The sequence below is a fragment of the Nipponia nippon genome, unplaced genomic scaffold (genome assembly GCF_047370975.1).
Source record: "Nipponia nippon isolate SJK-2023a ecotype South Korea unplaced genomic scaffold, ASM4737097v1 scaffold_3, whole genome shotgun sequence".
Classification (NCBI taxonomy): Eukaryota; Metazoa; Chordata; class Aves; order Pelecaniformes; family Threskiornithidae; genus Nipponia; species Nipponia nippon.
Genome location: NW_028262347.1, coordinates 44,405,110 through 44,425,374, shown reverse-complemented (window position 1 = coordinate 44,425,374; position 20,265 = coordinate 44,405,110). Strand labels below are relative to the sequence as shown.

Here is a 20,265-nt window from a genome sequence, read left to right as displayed (position 1 = left end):
AAGGACTTCAAGATGAATCCCAGCTGGGCTTTTAGATTAACAAATCTCAGACATCCAGGCTCAGTCGACTAGCTAATGCTACAGCAAAAGTGGTGAAGTCTGTAGTGTCTTGGCAAAGGGAAACCTTCAGCAATTATGAAAAATTTGTCATGGCAGCAGGACCTTTCTGTGGTAGATGATAACTCAGAATTTATGTTTCTCTTTGATGGTAAGAAATAACACTGCATTGGTCTGTGTTTGATCATTTCCTAAGGTCGTTTCTGACTGCAGAAGCGCTAGCATAAATTTTTGTGCAAAAAGAGGTACATTCTGAAGGTCAAAGGTATCTGAGCATAAAATACATCTTTACAAAATTTTGGTTTATTTTCCCTCGCACACCTGGTTGTCTTTATGTATAGTTTTGTGAAAGACCTTTTTTTCTTCCTTCTATCTGAACTTCAAATCTTGAGCTGACATTTTTATTAGAAATTCAGTTTTTTGCATCTCAGTATCGGTTTTCAGGGTAGTTTTTCTAAGCAGGTTTTTGTAAGGTTATTTCTTGCTGCTAAAAACTGCAACAACAGCCTGGAAATTCCTTATGACTAAAGTAATGTCAGCTAGTGATATGTGACAGGCCACTCAGGAATGGCTACTGCAGACCTGTTTACACTAGTCTACAATATCATGAGTTCTAAAAGCTAGTCAGCTTTTGAACTTCTTGTAACATCCAAGAATGAAAAAACCCATGAAATCAATTTCTAAAAAACCTGCATACTTTTCCCTTTGTTGCACTGGATAGTCTCAGGAGCAAACAGAAAAGCCTCTTGTTCCTTTTTTTGAGAAAAATAAAGCCAGCGATGGTCACAGATAAAGCTGTTGATTGATTTCATGTTGATTAAATCCTCTTTAGCAGTTTTTCTTTTGATGGTACTTTTCTATTATATTTCTAACAGTGTTAGTATGAATGTAGTATTTTTCCACAGGAGCTTGAAAATCATTGTCCATAAAGGTCGTTTTATTCCTGTTCTGCATGGTTATGTTTAAGTGTGTTATCCAGCGTTTTAATCTTTAATTTGAAACTCCTTTTCAGCTCACATCAAGAACAACCTTCAATATGAGTTTGCTAAAATAAAATCATTTTTACAGGGACTCATCTGCTAGCTCAATACGTGGTGGAAGTTCCTATACCAGGAGAAAATGGGAGGAAGATGTCAAGAAAAACAGTTTGAATGAAGGTCCTACATCATTAAACACAAGTTATCAAAGAAGGTGTGGGATTTTCTCTTATCTTTTTTTAATCAAGATAAGCTTACAAATTAAAAGAAACAAATTAAGTACTGAATTGCTTTGTAAGGACAGTTTAAAATTGAATGGTGACATGTTGAAATGTTGTTCCTAATAATTACAAAGTAGGGACTTATGCTGATGCAATGCTCGTGCTGATTTTAAAGCTACAGCATTTTTACTAGCTTAGAGTGTTGCAGCAACTGCTATATGATTTTAATTATATGCTTCCTTTTTCCTATTGTTTATTTCAGTTTAAAGTTCTTTTGACTCTTTCCAGATTAGTTCAGTAGCCAAAGATAACTATTCTAAATGTTGGAATAGAAGTGATTCTGCTTGGTATTTGAAAAGAGAAGGGGAAAAATAATGACTCAGAAACTCTGTTGAATTTTGGTTTTGCATGACAGTCTCAGAAGTCTTGGGCTGCTCTCCATACTGGTACATTATAGCCACACCTACCTTGAGTATCAGCGTCATAGAATGCATACGTAAAACTAACTTGAATGCAAAGTAAATTATGATTAATATGAAAATAATTTTCAGGTGTGTGTGGTTCCTATCTTGCAGGATTTTCTCAAAAGGAATCATATCCTGCAAATACATACATGATTAACTTGTACTCCATTGTGTAGTTTCAGTGTAGCTATGTTGAGTGAAGTTCTTCATTGGAATTAATGGAGCAATAAATATCGAAAACTAATAGATCAAAAGAAAAGATTGTCATTCAGGTAGCTAAGCTGCATATTGATAAGTGCTGATGATGTCTGTGGTGATGGGTACTTAACTTTTTTTTTTTTGTCTTGACACTGATGATGTCAGTGGCATGTAGTCAGGCTGTTTCATACAGCATAATACATCTTATATCTTTGTTAACCTCCTGCCTTAAAAAGAAAACTCAATTTTCCTAACTTCAGGTTTAGGAAAGATGTTGCACAGGTTTCCTGTTCTGGATGGAAAATATCAACAGTTGATATATGAGAACAATCTTTGCATTTTAGCTTTTATCAGTATTGACGGTCCAGTCTTCAAACAAAGTGTACTCATCACTTTTAAATTGCATGTGGTGCTTTAATGGTGTATTTTCTTAGTTGTTATTCTACAACTATTGTTTCCTTGTCATTTTAGAATTGATAATAATACAAAAAATGATCAATTGCAGAATGACAAAGAAGCATCTTTCCATAAATCTTTCACAGTTAGTAATATGATGCTCTGTCTGTCTTAACTGTGGATTCTGAAGTTTAGTCATGGGCAAGCATCCTGACTTGGTAATGCAAAATTTGTTCAGCTAGAACCAATGAATAAAAATGTGGAAACCACTGGATCTTCTTTACAACTTGAAGAGCAAGGGAAAAGCATGTGTGGGAGGTTAATATTTCTGGGAATGATTAAAGTTTAAAAAAAAAAAAAGGCAGTACATTTAATTGGTTGAAAATTATAAGAGGAGTGATATTGATGACATTTTATTTTCTGACAAGCTGTGGAGTAAAATTCTGCATTTTCTGAGGTATTCAGTGTGGGTGAAACAGCAGTTTAAAAATGGGCTATTGGGGGCCCTGTATGAATACATCAGAAGATGCGATCAAGACAGTCATACATAAACCAGTGAGATTCCATTCTTTATCTCCTCTTCCTGTGGAGAAATGGTTGGGACTAGGGGACACTTCTGCTGCCCTCTGAAGTCGTAAATTGAAAGTCCTAGTCAAGGAAATAGTGAAGGAGATGACTTTTGAAAATGCTTCTTTTACCCCATAAGTTTCCGAGACTCAACTGAGACACAGATCACACAGGCAGGAATTTAATGGATCATTCACAGCTTTGCGATATTTCAGTGAGCAAACATAAGTAATACAAATGCATCCATTGTACATGTCTCTCCTTCAGTGGCTCCTTTGGTAGAAGACAAGATGATCTGATTAGTTCTAATGTTCCAAGTACTGCGTCAACAGTTACCTCTTCTGCTGGTCTTCAGAAAACACTGCCTGCCAGCACAAACACTACTACAAAGAGTACAACGGGTTCTACTTCAGCAGGTGTACAAAGCAGGTAATGGCACCAGCACACTTCTTTTTTTCTTTTTTTTTTGTCAGGTCTACTGTGTGCTTATGTATGTGCATGCGTTCTTGTTTAGTAGATCCTGGGGCTCTGGATTTTTTCACTTTGCTGTTAAATTTGTTTTAATTTTATACAATTTGGCTCGAAACTTGTGAATGGCTTTCTACTGCAAAGTGACAGCCATGTTGATATAACAGAATAAATCCAATGTTAGAAGGGTGTGAAGAATAAAAGTTCAATTATTGTGAACTGCTCAATTCTTAATTTATTCAATTTAATAGCTCAAGTTGAGCTTTCATAGTAGAGACATTTCTCAGTTTGCTTTAAAAAAAAAAAAATCCATCCCTCAATTTACATGTTATTAGTTGTTTAGTAAAGTGCTTTCATTGTTTAGCTGTTTCCTTTTCTCTTTTTTTGTGTTGCTGCTTGTTATGCTGTAGTACCTCAAATCGTTTGTGGGCTGAGGATAGTACTGAGAAAGAAAAGGACAGTGTTCCTACAGCAGTGACCGTTCCTGTTGCACCATCTGTTGTAAATGCTACAGCCACTACCACAGCCATGACTACAGCTACTTCTGGCACTGTGTCCTCAACATCAGAGGTCAGGGAGAGACGGAGGTGTGTAAAGGTCCTAAGAGTAATGTTGCTCTTATACAAAAGTTGGTTTTTTTTTTTTTTTTCCTCTTATTTAAAGGAATGTGTTGGTTACCACAAATTTGGATAGTACAGTATGTAAAGCAGTATTGCTTGCTTCCTGTGTATTGAAACGACTAGCAATGTGCCTCCATTTATGTAAGAGCTTACTACTGGTAGAGACCATTCATGAAATTTGAACTTTGATATTGTATATTTTTGGGTTCTCATTTGGTATGCAGTATTTTTGTATTTGTATTTCTGTTAATAGATTAAATGAGTCCTCTTAAAAATATCCATAATGAAACTGCAAAACCGCTGAATTAAAAATAAGAAAATCAATAATTAATTACTTCCTACAAGTGCATTGCTGCTGATTGAGCTACTGTGCCACTGGCAGTATGCTAGTAAGTTAAAATGTAGCATTTTTTCAGTATTTTGTTGCCTGACACTACTGAGAAAAGAGTATTGAACCCAACACATTCTGTTTTATTTCATTACATCATTTAGGGTCTCTTCTATTTGAAATGTAATATACAGTTGTAAATGCAATGGTTTAAGAGCTATTCAGTATGAAGAATGAGTAAGAATCTGACGTAAATCTCATTTTAAGAATACGGTGTTTTTTCTGTTACACTTACGTGAAGGATGAGTTAAGATTGGTGCATATTTACATTTCCATAAAGAGTTGTTACCTGCTATTTATGGAAGCATAAATAAGATTTCATAAGGTTGTTAATTCCTGTTAGCTTTCCCTGGGTTCTTCGTCTTCTGGATATTTATAAATGTTTATCCCTTAACCCTTCTGCTGAAATGCAAGTTCAGATTTCTGTGTTGCTCCTGTAGCAGTTTTGAAATGTAACTCCTGTATCAGTGCCAGATGTGTGTATCTCTGTGTGTTCACAGAGGTAATGAAGCTGTTCGTAGTTACAGAAGAAACGTGGATTCTTTTGGTTCACTTAAGGCAGCAACAACATTTAAAGATTCTTCATCGCTTTAGGCCTATGTAGGATAGTCCATTTTCCGTAGCGAAATTTGACTGAACCTGACAAAGCAAAAGCAAACCCAACAGAATGTATCTTTTTTTTTTCAAAAGTAGTTCCAATTTTAAAATGCAAATGCTATTTCAGTCTCATATGAGCTAGAAGAGCAAGGAAATTTAGAATTAAGGCTTTTGCTGTCTTGTTTGCTCTGACTAGTTTGTGTATACTAATGCGCATGTACTACATACGTTTTAGATACCTGCAATTGGCCTGAAATTCCTTGCTTTTATCTGACTCTGGGCTGATTGTATAATATGGTAGGGGATGTTTCTACATTTGTAAATATAGCAGCTATTTATAAATATTTTCCGGGGTTTTGGGGGTAATTTGTTTAGTAGAGATAGAACATGGGTAGTAACTGAAATTAGAACATGTGTAACTGAAATTTATTTTAAAAGCTTAGAATTGTTTTAGAACTGTTTTTGGTATGTACTAAGGCTGACAAATACATAATTCGGTGACCAAAGAACTGCTCTTTCCATAGATAAATGATTTAAGTGTTAATAAGTGATGGCTTCTCAAACATAATCATTAGTTAATTATTGAATCATTATCCAATTATTCTTAACTAATGAAATGTAAAAAGTATAGACAATCATAAAATATTACAGAATCTGACTCTACTATTTTTAATGTAGCTAATTTTATGATCTAAAGAAGCTCAGAGAAGTTTTGTGTTTTAAGCAACCTTTTAGCAGCCTTTTGATTTTGCTTTTTCAGATTTTTCTAATTTTTAGCTAATCTAAGGATTTTTTAAAAATGTTAAATTATAACAGCATCCCCAGAATATTCTGTAATAGAAAATCAACAAATGCATTAAAAACTTTAAAGTTCTTTAATGATGGCTTTACATACATATATATATTACAAACATACAAAAAATAAATTTATGCATGTGTAGTGTCTCTGTATAATTTTTTTTTACCCCAGTTGCCTGGCTTGGAGAATTTCTTTAAAGAGTCCAGACCTTGTATGCCTTCTCTAGTGGCCTTTTGGCTTTGCTTACAATTACCTGCTTACTCTGCAGGATTTTTGTGGGTTTCATGAGGATTTATTTTTAAGCACAGTTTTTTCAAAGGGGGTTGGATTACTTAAAGCATGGATGATTCATGTGAAAATATGGTAACCACCTCCTCAAGGATATTTGATCTCTGATATAATAGATGGTATAATTAGGTTTTCTTCATTAGCAGTACATTTAGCTTTTTCTATGTTAATACAAACACACACATGTTTTATGTATAAATGTGCAACTGGCTGAACCTCTGAGTTGTTCTACACCTATGTTAGTAGAGTAGTGAAAAAGCTTAAGTTATTTTTAGAGAAAATGGTAATAATAAATCTAAGTTAAGTAGGAAACTACTGTGTATTTTAATTGAGTTGTAAGGCTGCTATCTTTATGAGTAGATCATTGTGATATGGATGAAATGTCTAAAATGTAATCCATCTTATATAGTTAAAAATTTTCTTCTAACTGCTTTGGTTTTCAGTCATATCGTGTTGTGGGTTTTTTTTCTGACCATTTAATGCGTTTGTACAAAAATTACCTTTTGCCAATTTTGTTTGTAATTAACTCTTTAGATCATACCTCACTCCAGTACGGGATGAAGAGTCAGAGTCCCAAAGAAAAGCTAGATCCAGGCAAGCAAGGCAGTCTAGAAGATCTACGCAGGTATAGTTTTATTACAGCTTCTACATTTATGGAAACATACCCATGTAGCTCCCTGAGTACAGTGAAGTTGTAATTTCCCAATAAAGCTCCAAATAAACTGATAGGTCTTCCTGGTATAAAACAACTTGTATCAGATGAAATAAAGCCTCTTTTTTTTTTTTCCATTCTTTCCTGAAAGCTTTAGGACCCTTCATTGTGTACTGAAAGTTGCTTTTTCTAATCACTGAAGAGTGACTTAATACAAATTTGAAAGCACAGACTCCTCCACTGAAAGGAAGTTTTTGATTGCATTATGGTAAAATGGCTTACTCAAGTAATTGTATCTGATGTTATGTAGATGTTTAAATCTAAGACTTTTAATTCTCCAAGAACTAACAGCTATATGCTTCTGGCTGAAGACTTAATACTTGAGAAATAGGCATAGCATACTGTATTTACTTCCATTTTGAAGTCTTTTTTCTGTGCATGGACTATTGAAGATAATGCGATTGAGCTGACCAGCATATGGATAGCTAATAAGATCCATGGCATAGAAAAAAATATATTCAACCTAGTTTGCGTGGACATGGACAAGTACCGTGGAAGAGTTTTTTGTTACTTGCTAATAATCTAGAATCTAACTGCATGTCTCCTTTCAACATTTCCCTCTCTTAGTTTACATACTGATATATTTGGTGGTTCTTCCCGATTTCTGTCAGAACTACCTCATATTGAATTGCAACCAGTGCAATCCTGACATAGGAAAAGATGTGACGTAGTGAAATAGATTATCTCTAAATGGTCCTTGAACGTTCTTTAGGCAGTGGAGCAATTATCACACTCCTGGAGTGCGTCTACCCATCTCTTCTTGTGTCAGCTAACAAACTGAGAATAATGAGCAAATAGTCCCTGGATAAAACAACACAAAGAAATACTCTAACCATCGTCCTTTTCTGCTTTAAGGCCAAGTCTAGATCTACATTGTTTACTGATGTTATTTTCAAATCTTTGCAGCTTTAAACCCCTCAAATATTTCTGGTTACCTTTCCTGTTGAGAGATCTACACTGCTTGATAGAGGTTTATCTTACTGGAGTTCTTTTTCACCTCTTGATACTAATCCAGAGCCCTGAGAGATGGTCAAACCACAGGCCAACTATTGTTGAATCTTTACAGTGGAGAAACTGCAAGGAATTACTGTATTAAAACATTATCAACACAAAAAGCAATTAAATAACTGATAATGTGTGGTAGATCACATTAGGTCAAATGTTTGCCAGTAATCAAAGAAGGATGTTTGGTTCTGAGATTCAAGAGAAAAGCTTATAGGTAGAATATATAGGTAAAATTTATTTCTTAATAGATAGAATTAATTTTCTTCAGTTGAATTTTCTATTTAAGATATGTATTTCTATAATGTGATCATCTACATTAATATGAGTGATACATTGAAATGTTGTTTGCTGACTGCTGTTTTCACAGGGTGTAACACTGACAGATCTTCAAGAAGCTGAAAAAACTATAGGAAGAAGTCGTCCCACACGAACCAGAGAACAGGAAAATGAAGAAAAAGAAAAAGAAGAGAAAGAAAAGCAAGACAAAGAAAAACAAGAAGAAAAGAAAGAATCTGAAACTAAAGATGATGATTATAGACAAAGATATTCCCGAACTGTTGAAGAGGTATTTTCATGATGGGTCTCTTTAGGTAGAGAAATTATATGAATCCTAACTCCAACTACAATATTATAATTTTGGTATTACTATAAGAATTATTTATATATTCAAATGTTTTAATATCCTGTGGTTTATATTTGTTTAATCTTTGTAAATTAATTTTGACATTTTTCTGCTGAATAGCCATATCATCGCTATAGACCGACTTCAACTTCAACTTCTTCATCATCCACCTCTTCGCTGTCCACCTCCACTAGCTCTCTTTCAACTTCAAGTCAACTAAACAGACCAAACAGCCTTATAGGTATAACTTCTGCCTATTCTCGGAGTGGAACAAAAGAAAGTGAGAGAGGTAGGAGTACTGTTTATGAAGGGGGTTTTTTGTTTGTTTTAGTTGACTAAGGGCAGCTTATGTTTCTAAAGATAGTTCAAAATGGGGTGTGATATGTAAGACCACTGAGGATGTATCTTACTTCATCTTCCGTAAGAAATTCCAAAACTTGCCTATAGAGAGGAAAAAAAAATTCTGTACTTGGTGGTGTTTTGCAGCTGTTAAGTGTGTGAATCTGGGTTTTCCATTGGTGGGTCATAGAAACATCGAATATACTGCCATCAGTATCCACATAGTGCTTTCATTTCTGCTTTAACACAGCAACTATAATAAAATATCACATTTCAGAGTTTAAATACGTGCAGGTATTGAGGAGGAATTTTACTTGATTAAATAATTGCTAAATAGCTGGGATTTTGTTTCAGTCCTTCCACATTGAAGGACTGGAATGATGCTTTAATGTTTTAAGGACCTCTCATGGTTTCATGGGCAGCTGAAAGCAAAGGAGGGAAGGGGATACTTCTAGTGGTAGTGTGGTGTTAGTTCAGAATATTTAATGTAACCATACTTCCAGATACTTTAACTGGTTTATCTAATCTTAAGCTGAGGATCAGATGTGTGATTCAGAGGTTAGACAAAAGCTTTTCTCTGATGTCACAGAGTTTTTGCCCTCATTTCAAATGTGAATCATCTGCTATAATTCTCAGAAATATTGTGCCTGATTAGTTGCCTGCCAAAGGAGGAGGCTGTTGACACAGTGTGATCTCCTGTTCTCTTTCAGAGGCATTCCGCTGTTGACTTGGGAGAAATACTTTAATTCAAGTTATTGATTCAGTATAGGATTACTGATCAAAATTGATAATTTTGTTACACAGAGGATAAGATTAAATCATTCATTGATCAAATCTCCATGAAGTATATAGAAGTATTGCCATGTTCCCTAGACTGGTATTTTCTGAGGAAGTTATTGGGGCTAAGATTCAAGGGTATGCTTTCTGATTTTTTTCTCCTCTGTCCTAACATGAACTGAAATTTGGATTAAGATTCCTTGGTAATGCATGCTTACTGTAGGAAACTCTTTCTAGACTGTTTTATGGAAAAGATTTTCATGACTAAATATTAGCTACAGCAGGTTTTTTTTCAAATTATGACTTTAGGAGGAGAAATACATTACTGTCTGAAAGCCCAGAGGAAAAATCATCATTTATTTAATCAGGAAAGTTGTATGTTCACCATGAATATTTATGTTTCCTTCTTTTCTGTTTAATTCTTGCTTCTCAGTAAAATGTTTATTTACTTCTGAAGACTAGTGATGGTGATGTTAAGTTGGAAGTGATGCTTTGATCTGAACTCAAATCTGTGGTTTCTTTCTTTAATAAAAGAATAGCAGACTGAATAGAGTGCATGATAATAGGTAAATAACTTTGGTTTGGGCAGGTTTGTTTAATTTCTTTTGGTTTTTTACAAATTACTTGGAAACATAGAGGGGAGCAAACACAATCCTGAGGTATTTTGCTGGGTTTGAATTGCGATTGCATTTCTTTTAAAGAAAAAGGAAATCTGTAATATAGTATTAATCTAATCTAGGAGATCCTATTTTATTCTCTCTCAGAGGGGAAAATGGAAAGGACTGTGATGAAAAGGCAGACTGTAAGGACTAAACAGACTTTTAAAATAACCTTGTTTGATGAAGAATGGTGAAGAATTATCTTCTCTTATTTTGTACTTTTATACATCTACTGACTCATGATGTTTGAATTATTATGTGACAGTTTTGAAAATTGAATTTTAAGTCCAATTTGTAGTGTATTGCTATTATATTGAAACATTTTGTTTATGTGGATGAGATGGAATTAGTATTTTGCAGTTGCTATTCACCAATTGGAACAATATTTACAGTATTTTAGAGCTATGGTCTGAGCAATGTGTATTACAGCAAACCCTGTATGTGGTAAGAAGCTCTTTAGCGAATTCATTTTGGGTAAAAACATTAATTGTAAGCATTTTAAAGACTGAGAAGTATTTCAGAAAATTTTCAGAAAATTAGATTGTGTCATACTTCAATGAACAAGAAAGTTGTTATTAACAGAAGGGGGCAAAAAAGAGGAAGAAAAGGAAGAAGATAAGTCACAGACTAAGTCTATAAGGGAAAGGCGGCGACCAAGAGAAAAACGACGACCTACAGGAGTTTCTTTTTGGACTCAAGATGTAAGTGAATGACTGCTATTGCTGATTTGTAGCCTTAGCTTGTAGCAAGATGGAATGTGTATAGTGTATTCTTAAAACAGAGAATAGTTTAGAGTAATACAGTATATAACTAATTGTTCTGTAAAAACTAATGCTTGTTCAAGTCATGTGTTCTGTGTTTATCTGTTTTGAAGCTTTCGGGAGAAAAATCCATATTAAGTCTAAGTTATGTTGATAATGCCAAAAAGAATTCTAGAATACTATAGTAACCATAACTTAATAGGAATTAATCAGAATCTAAGGAAAAAATAATCATTGAACAATTCTCCTCTATTGCATGCATACCAAAGCTGTAAGAATGACACTCGTTATCTGACACATTACAAATGGCCGTGTACTTACAACTAAAAGAACTGCTGTCAGATTAGAAGGGTTATAGTTGATGTTTCAGCCACTTCCCTTTCCCTTTTCTTTGTCATGGGATCAGTATGTAATTTTGTAAAAGCAAGATTTTCATGTGCCGAGTGCAGTGTTCTGTTTCCTCTCCTTCTGGTACTGAAAGCATGTATTTGTTTGAGAATTTTCATCATATATCCTACACGTTCTCTGTACAATTTAGTTAGGTAGAATTCTACAGCTCTTAGGTTTTCGTATTAAAAGTCTAGAATGCCTTAAAATTTCCGTAAGCTTTCAACAGTTTAATTATTTGTCCTCTTGTGCCTCTTTTACCAGAGTGATGAAAATGAACAGGAGCACCAGTCCGATTCAGAAGAAGGAACAAATAAGAAAGAAACTCAGGTAATTTAAAAAAGATAATTAATTAACTTTCTAACAGACACATTTTAATCATAAAATTTTTCTTGCAGTTGGATTCAATTAAAAGAGTACTTACGGTAGAGTTCTTATGAGTGCTTTCTGATTCACAATTTGTGGCTATGGTTCCGTGCCATTTCCCTTGCAGACTTCAATAACAATTTTTAATGTATTAACAATGGCTAAAACTGATGTTTTTCTCTTCCATTATTATGCAGAATTAGCATCCAGAAAATGCAGGTGAAATTTGTGACACATAGGTCAGGGACATGTTGCAGCAAGTTACTGGAGGGAGCTTTCAGTTTCTACCTTGCAAAAATCTTTGTTCCATCTGCTCTGTTATGTTCAGATAAAGGATGCCCAGTGACTTATTGCACACTAATTAAAACCTCTTAAAATTAAACTCAGTGTTGTCAATAATGTAATTAACAAATAATATGAGAAGTTAATATAATGAAGCATTGAAGGTTGAAGAGCACAATGTACCTGATTTCTCCATTGAAGAAAATGGATTTCTGAACATCCTGATTCAGTATTATTAGTCTTGTTAAGAAGTCAGTGGAAAGCACTGTAATAGGCTTGATTTGATGGAAAAAAGTCCTTATGAACTGAATGGTGCATGACAGTGAGATGAAGAGGGGTTAAAAGGAAAGCAGTGACTTAAGCTGTACTATAAAATGGTATAGCAGAATGTATTTCTTTTGACCTAAACCCTGGAGTAACACGCTACAGAATCATTAATGAGGAATAAAACTCAAGTGATGTTTCTTTCCTTTTTGTAAAAGCTTCCATTACACATTCCTTAAATGTTTTAGTTAAGAGATTCATTCTGTGCGATTTTGCTTTGCTGTATTTTTTATTTCCGTGTCATGTTAACATAAATGCGTAGTCCTGTTTCTGTAATTACTCTGTATTCTGTTCTGTAGAAATTCATTTGGTAGAATGTGCACGTGGTTCTTCTGATAGAATTAAACTCATCTCAAACTACAGTGAAATAGTGGTAAATCAGGCCCAAAATTATTAATGTGATGTATGATTAAAAGGGTGGGTGTGTTGGGGTGGGATTGCCTGCCTAACCATGGCTTGACTTAGGAGTCAAAACATTCTCCTAGCCTGTATACTTCCTACAAAAGACTTTGCTAGTTTGGTTTCATTATAAATCAATATAATATCAGATTTGAGTTCATGGAGAGCTCTGAAATAAATTGAATGTGTGAACCAAGTTCACTGTCACCTAGCAACATAAATTGATTTTGCTTTGTTGATATAAGCTCTTTTGTCATATCAGCTGCAGAAAATACGAAAACAGAGTGAAAGTGAGTAGAATATCAAAATAAGTACTTCTTGTGTTTTTAAGTTTTCTTTTCAAATGCTGTCAAACCTACTACAGAATGCCCAGTATAGTATCAAAATTGCAAAAAACATCCTAGGCTTGTAATTATTATTAACTATGAGATATCTTAAAATTTGTATATAATAATTTCATTGTTTTCCTATTAAGGTGGTTTTTTCCTTTGCATATAAACAGTTTATCAGAGATTTAAGACTTTATGTAGATTTCAAGTAACTTCTCTCTTTGATAAACAACTATTTAGCATTTGTCAATGATAAACTGAGAACTAAATACATTACTTTTGACAGTGCAGTATTTTGCCACCGTACAAAAATAACAATGGAATAGATCTTGAACATTCTAAAAGGCAATTTGTTCCCAAATCCATGGCAAAAAGTGTTTTGGTTTTTTTCTAAATGCCTAAAGAAATTGCACTTTCCTTTTTGCAGTTGCTAAATCTACTTTCACTTTGACACAAATCTTGCATGCTTTATTGTAGAAACTCATTATTTGCTTATAAGCCTCTTCAGTTCTAGGAAGAGAAAAGGAAAGAGATATGAATAAACTAGATTTATAATGAAAGACATTCAAAAAATATTTATGCTTTTTCAGTTGTGCTGATTATTTGATGTACTGCTATTCAGAAGACAGAAACTTTGGAAATACTGAAATTCTCTGTTACTCCCTTATGTGGTGCTGCTGTTGTTTTTTTTTGCTTGGTGAAGCTACAAGCCAGAGGTAGAAGATGGTAACTATAAAATTCCAAGGGCTCTGGCAGTAACTCAAGAATTTAAACTAAAGAGAGGAGGTCAAGAACAAGCCTTGCACATGGGTGCATGCTACAAAAAAAATTAAAGGACCTTAGACAAAATAATTTCTAGCCTGAAATCTTTAAGGAACCAGAGAAATTATGATCTTATTCATCTCAGAGATCTTTGAAAGGACTGTCTTGTAAGATTTCAGTTTGTGCTTTCTTGTTCTTCAGGTCTTCAGAACTGTCTTTTGACTTCTTAGCTGATCATTTGTCCATAAAGGAGAGCTATTAAAGAGAAGTCAGACTTTGCTAAGCACTTTGATAGTTGGAGATTGTTCTAATGAAATTTTATTTGGGCTTTTTAATGATAAGAGCTGAGAATTTCTTCAATTGGCACAAAATATGCCATGTTACTTAAAGGAAATTGGTGTTCCTGCTAGAAGGATAGTCTTAGAACTAAGTTGTAGGATAGCAGTTCAAAACTACTAAGGAAGTCGGAAGATCACTTTGGCAACTGAAGGATTCTAAGTAAAAAAGTGTTTCCATGAAGCCTGTTTTTCAGTTTGATGTATTTAAAAAAAAAGAATTTGAATAGGTCGTACAACTGGGATTAGGTTATAATTAAATGGACTGAAATTTTATTTTGCTAGAGATCAGATATGTGACTTCCGAAAGGTGAAAGCTAGCAAATTAGGATAATAAATGCCATTAGGCCTTCTAATTCTGTGGGAATAAACGTGAGAAACTGGCATTAATAGTGTTGATTAAATGCTGTACGCAAATTTTGTTTCTCATTTTACTGCTGTGGCAGTTTTACAGAAACTTTCATTTATGACAGTACAGAAAATTCCACCTGACTGATACTTTAATTATCCTAACCTCACTAAAATGTAATGTGCCTGTCTAGAAGCTTAATGTACATTTTCAAATACACAGTTTCTTTTGGGGCACCTTTATGGTCTGTATAGACTGATGGCGTAGGGTTAGAAGTAAGTATTATTTCAGGTTGTGTAGATGAGGGTACGTACGTTTTAATTTTTCATTACTGCTTGTGTGCTGCCAACATAACTGTGGCTGCTCAGTCTGCTCAGTTCCGTGACGACGAAGAACATCCATCTCGTGTGATTTGGATGCACAGGGATATCTGCGTTGGCATCATTTCTTCTCAAGCTTTATGCAAAGTTTGTAGACTTACACCTTTTCACAATTTTTTTTGTCAAATGTCAAAAATTATGACTGAGGTGAACTGACAGAAATTGAAGGGGAAAATAAAGAAAGAAAACAGCTAAGACTGTGTTTAAAAAAAAAAAAAAAAACAAAGAAAAAAAAAAACCCAAATATGTTTTGTGAAAAGTGAGGGGAAGAAGAACAGGCATGTGCTTGAGAAATGTTCTGATCTTTCTGTGAGGTGTGGAGGCTGGATGGTGCTTGAGTGGCAGGAGCAGGGCTTCACAGCTTCCAGGGAATGGAAACCGCTGATGTACAGTTTTCTGAAGACTATGGAGTCCTTCTCCAGCTTCTCAGGTTCCCAGCCTCAGCTAGGAGAATGGGAACGGGCTGTGTCTGTGCTTTCCTGCCTCTAGTAATTAGTGCTCTCTTACCTTGCCAGTTCATTTGTTGTCCCCCTGTGTAGCTGGAAAATTTTGTTTCAAAGATGGTCTGTGTGGGTTAATAACTTGCCTTTCTGTTTGGGAGGCTATAGTGCAGCAGGGGAATGCAGATCTGGGAAGTTTTCACATTCCCACGGCACCATGGGGAGTCCACTAGAAGCAAAGAAAAACAGCCTTTAGAAAGTGTATTTGTTAAGAAATAATGTAGGAATGGTTTACTTCCTTGTGGTGGCTGTCCTACATTGTAGGTAAAGTTTAAAAGGACCAGCTTAGCATTTTTCTGTATATAGCATTCCTTCCAGGTAAAAAAAGAAAACCTAAAGTCTTTACGGACAAAGCTTTCTCTGTTTTGTTGAGGTGAGAAGGAAGCAGTGGAAAAGGGGTTTGTGTAGGTCACTGATTACATGGTGGAATTCTGTAATCTCACACTGATCTTACTTACATAACAGAACATACGATAATGCAAGGTAAGACTCATACTTAGGTGGAAGTTAATCTTATTGTGGCCAGTAGCTTAAAAACTACCCATGTATAGGTGCGTGCCACCTGACTGTGACATTTTCTACAAAATCTCTTCAGTTCTCAGCATTATGTGTGCTCTTAACAGAAAATAACAATGTTTCATTAGGAGTGGTTAGGCTACAGCATATAATTTTGATATCCTATGTGTAGTAAATGCACTTCAAGGTGTCAAAGGGGAAATTGAGTGTATTGTGGAGAATGTGCCTGTTTTCCTCTATGCAAGTTGAAAAAATACAGTTTCCTTATAAAAAAGGAAACCAAACAAACCACACCACCCCCCTAAAAACCCACCAGTGGGGGAGGCTTCAGCCACTGCTAGGTGAATAACATTGGAGGATGTCCAGGTGATGATACATCAATAGAGTTACTTGACTGAAATGTCTTCACTCAAGATTGTTATTATAGTTGGAATAAATGATGAATCTGTATTGACCACCCAGAGGGGAAAAAGGTTTGTATGACTGATGTAATGCTTAGAGGGCACTCCCTCACTCTTAAGTCATCACTTCTAATTAAATTTTGCTTGTCAAGTAAAGTGAGTGAACTTTGTGCCTGTGGATTCACCTGGAGTGAATGAATGAATGAAAGTAATATAAAGAACGAAATTATGTCATTTAAATTAAGTCTAATAAGTACTTCCTTATGTTGTTGGTATAGTAGCTTGTTTCCCATCGAGCTATGTCGAAACGATGACCTTGTAGCTTATTTTATATTATTATTTTAAGCTGAAGTCATTATTATGTTGACCTTTTGAAACATTATTGCTAATGTTGGAGAAAAGGAAGAAGGCATAGGGAATTCAGGGAACACAGTTCTGATGCCTTTGATAACAGGGAGGCAAATCGCAGAATGCACCGACTGCTGAAATGACTCCAGTGTTTAGGACAGTCCAGACTTTTAGAGTGTAATGTTAACGTCCTTGTAAATCATATTTTGGCAAGCACATTCTAGCACATATTTCTTTTCTGTTCCAGACATAACAAAATTGAAGCTTGACAATGTTCAGATAATACATACTGTTGGATAGTGTGTGCATTTAACGTAACTGTTTGGCTATACTTGTTCACAGATTGTTATATATTTTTTTAATTAAATTATTGACTTGATCTATTCTTTTTCTCTCCTTTTACCCCTCCCCACCTCAGAGTGATAGCCTTTCAAGGTATGTGCAATTTAAACAAATGAATTCAAAATCATTACACTTTTTGTTCGCGTATTCTCATTTTAAATTCTTTATGTACAAATTCAGCTTAACCCCAGTAGTCAGCTGGGTTGAGCTTTAAAAGGCGTTAATGATATTTAACATTTGTATGAAATACAGTTGTAAAGCTACAGTTCTGAATATTTCTTTCCATGTGTGGGTGGGATACTCCATTCTGGAGAATGCATTGAACTCTGTATGTGTAGTGCACTGAAGGCAGGCTGGGCATTTTGTAGAACACAGTGGGTACAGTACCATTCCCTACCAATTTTTCAGTATGAAGTCAGCTTTTACAAAGAAGACAAGAGGTTCTTGTTGCCTCTCTTTTAGAATACCCTACTGAAAATTTTCTAAGGAATCTCAAGAAAAGTACTACAGCCTCTGAAAATCAGATTTCCTTAAGATTTGTTAAAAAGGAAATGCAGAAATATCAATCATTTTAAAAAAAAGTTTTCATTTGTTTTTAGACCTTTAGAATTAATTATTAGATTTTGTTATGTTCTGTCTATGCTGAAAATCTGTTAAATAGAACTATTACAGCACCTGATCAGTGAAGAATGAGCAGGGTGACATTATTCTAAACTTTATTAATACTGGTTGTAATTTAGTGATTAGTAGGATAAAGACTTTGCTGAAGATCAGTTTCATAAACGGCTTCTGTTGAAATACTGGAATTTACAGCAAATAGTTTTGAAATCTCCTTGGTTTCTCTAATAAAACGTGGAGTATTCATCTAGACCAGTATTTTAGAGATTACTTTTTTAAAACCCTTCAATTAAAGTAATACATTTTTTAAAAAATTTACATTATAAATAAAGAAGAATTAAAGTATCTAAGCTAATATAAAGTCCTTCAAGGCATGTAAATATTTGCTGGAATTAAATAACTTAATTTAAAAAATTTCTCTGCATACAAGGCAGGCACTTACTTGGCAGACTGAGCAATTTGAAAAATTTTCACACAGAAAATCTTGAAGTACTGAGGGAATATAAAAATTAGATTTGCATCAAATTAGGAGACAGTAGCTTAACTAAAATACATAATTGCATTTGGTTGTTTTCAGCTGGATAACAGCAAACTCACAATGTTTGGTACAGTGAGTGGTCTCAGTTTCAACATAGAGGCAAAGAAAAATAAGAACTTTTCTTTTACAGATATGATACAGGATCCCTCAGTGTGTCTTCAGGTGACCGTTATGATTCAGCACAGGGGCGATCAGGGTCACAAAGTTACCTTGAAGATCGAAAACCGTACTGCAGTAGACTAGAAAAAGAAGATAGCACTGATTTTAAAAAGGTATCTGATCCAGTAATTTTGGTGTGAAAATAGGACATTATTATTGTTTATCAGAAATTGTCTGGAAGTAATCTCACATTGTATCACAAATGCTGCTTAAAGCAACTCAGCTGAATGGAGGAGCAGAGCAGCTACTACAGTGGGGGAAAATACATATTACATACCAGCTTCTGGCTTTTCCACTTTTCAAGGGAGAAATCCAGAGGAGCCAAGATCCATTTTTTATGACAAATACTATCATATTATTTTTTTAGTCGATTGTGTCATTAAAACTGCTTTATACATATGTGAAGCCTTTTATTTTATATGTTTGCTAGCTTACATACATATGATGTAAAAATTGGTTTAGATCTTGCTTTAAAATAGAGGAGGATTTTGTCGAAAAGGTTACTGTGGTGTCTAATCTGTGAAGTCTGAAGCAAAAAAAGTGGCAAGTATTTTTTTGTATGTGTAAGGTAAGTTATGTGCTCCCTATGCAAAGTTGCTTGTTTCTAGAAATGTTTGGTAACAGTTCTTTGAAGTGCTTGCTAATTCTAAACATCTTTAAAATCTGTAACTGATTTTAACTTTTTAGATTATTAATGTATTTGTTCATTTTACATGCAGCTCAATCATGGTTTTTAATTTTTTCAGCTAATCTCACTGAATTATTATTTGGTATTTTTTTAAATGAGTATTTTCTTTTAGCTTTATGAACAGATTCTAGCTGAAAATGAAAAACTGAAAGCACAGTTACATGATACCAACATGGAACTTACAGATCTTAAGCTACAGTTGGAGAAGACCACTCAGGTTTGTATGAAACAGAAAAGCCTGTACTTAGCTGACAAGGTAGATAGCAAACTAGAAGCACCCCAGGGTATGGGCAGCTCTTTACTAGGCATCAGCTTTGTTTCTTATCCAAAGATGGGAGCGAAGAAGGGTACCTCTCTGTTTCTAAAGAGAAAAGAGCGCAGGATTCTGGTCTTCAGCTATGAACAAAATGTGTGGAAGTGCCTCTTGCCTATTTAAGTACAAGTGGTTCTTGCCAGCATGTATTTTTAACTTCTTTGCAGGGTAGGGATAAACACTTTCTACACTGTTAAGCTTATATTCAAACTGTCAGTTTGGGATTGATTGATTAATTCATAAACTTGCTGGCAGATTGGCATAACCTGCCAGTTCTTCCTGGCTGCTTAGATAGCTTTATCTTAGAACTGAAAAGCAAATAGTGCACTCCAGTTACAGATAACTGCTGTCAGATAATAGTGCTGCATACAGTAATACCAAATATGTACACAAAAGTTAAATTCATCTTAAATTGCTGTCGAAAGAACGTTTCCTATTCTCAGAGCACATTTGCCACAATTTACCTGTGTAGGTACTTAAGCGTCCCCATAAATATCAGTGAAGTACATTAAAAAGATGTTTGTTTTCTAATGCTTTTAGATAGAAATACTATATTACTCCTATTTGCCAAAGGCTATGTTGTGATTAAATTACTTCGGGATGGTCACAGAGGAAGTGCATGATAAATCCAGTTCATTCTTCTTTATTCTTTATTTCAGTGTTACTTCCCCGAACACACTTTAAAATGCTTTTGAAGACATACTTCGGACAGAATACTAAAATGTCCAATTGAATTGTTTTTCCTCAGTTTTATGTTGTTTAAGAACAAGTACCAATGTCTTTATTAATTTTGTGTTTCAGAGACAAGAAAGATTTGCTGACAGATCACTCTTGGAAATGGAGAAAAGGGTGAGTTTCTGTCAAAGATCTTTTAAGTACTCCAATTCAGGCTTTGTTTTAGTTTGTTTTGCAACCCCTGGCTTTGATATATTTTAGTGGGAACAGAAGCCTTTCTTATAACTTGCATTTTTTTAGAAGATTTGGGGAGTTTAGGTTTCAAAGTGGCAATGAATA

At 34.6% G+C, this 20,265-nt stretch overlaps 1 protein-coding gene across 7 annotated transcripts in view; it reads left to right on the top strand.

The window, feature by feature from the left end:
- Positions 1–20,265, top strand: part of PPP1R12A (protein phosphatase 1 regulatory subunit 12A) — a 122,202-nt gene that overhangs the window by 88,792 nt on the left and 13,145 nt on the right. For 6 of the 7 annotated variants that reach the window (XM_087767951.1, XM_087767949.1, XM_087767954.1 and 3 more), the window contains 12 exons: positions 1,126–1,248; positions 3,148–3,309; positions 3,759–3,935; positions 6,575–6,665; positions 8,125–8,322; positions 8,500–8,668; positions 10,737–10,855; positions 11,567–11,632; positions 17,012–17,028; positions 18,222–18,363; positions 19,051–19,155; positions 20,053–20,100. In XM_087767951.1, coding sequence (XP_087624077.1) covers positions 1,126–1,248; positions 3,148–3,309; positions 3,759–3,935; positions 6,575–6,665; positions 8,125–8,322; positions 8,500–8,668; positions 10,737–10,855; positions 11,567–11,632; positions 17,012–17,028; positions 18,222–18,363; positions 19,051–19,155; positions 20,053–20,100 — 1,417 coding nt within the window. The remainder of the gene's footprint in view (positions 1–1,125; positions 1,249–3,147; positions 3,310–3,758; positions 3,936–6,574; positions 6,666–8,124; positions 8,323–8,499; positions 8,669–10,736; positions 10,856–11,566; positions 11,633–17,011; positions 17,029–18,221; positions 18,364–19,050; positions 19,156–20,052; positions 20,101–20,265) is intronic. The other variant, XM_087767952.1, reaches the window with a different exon arrangement.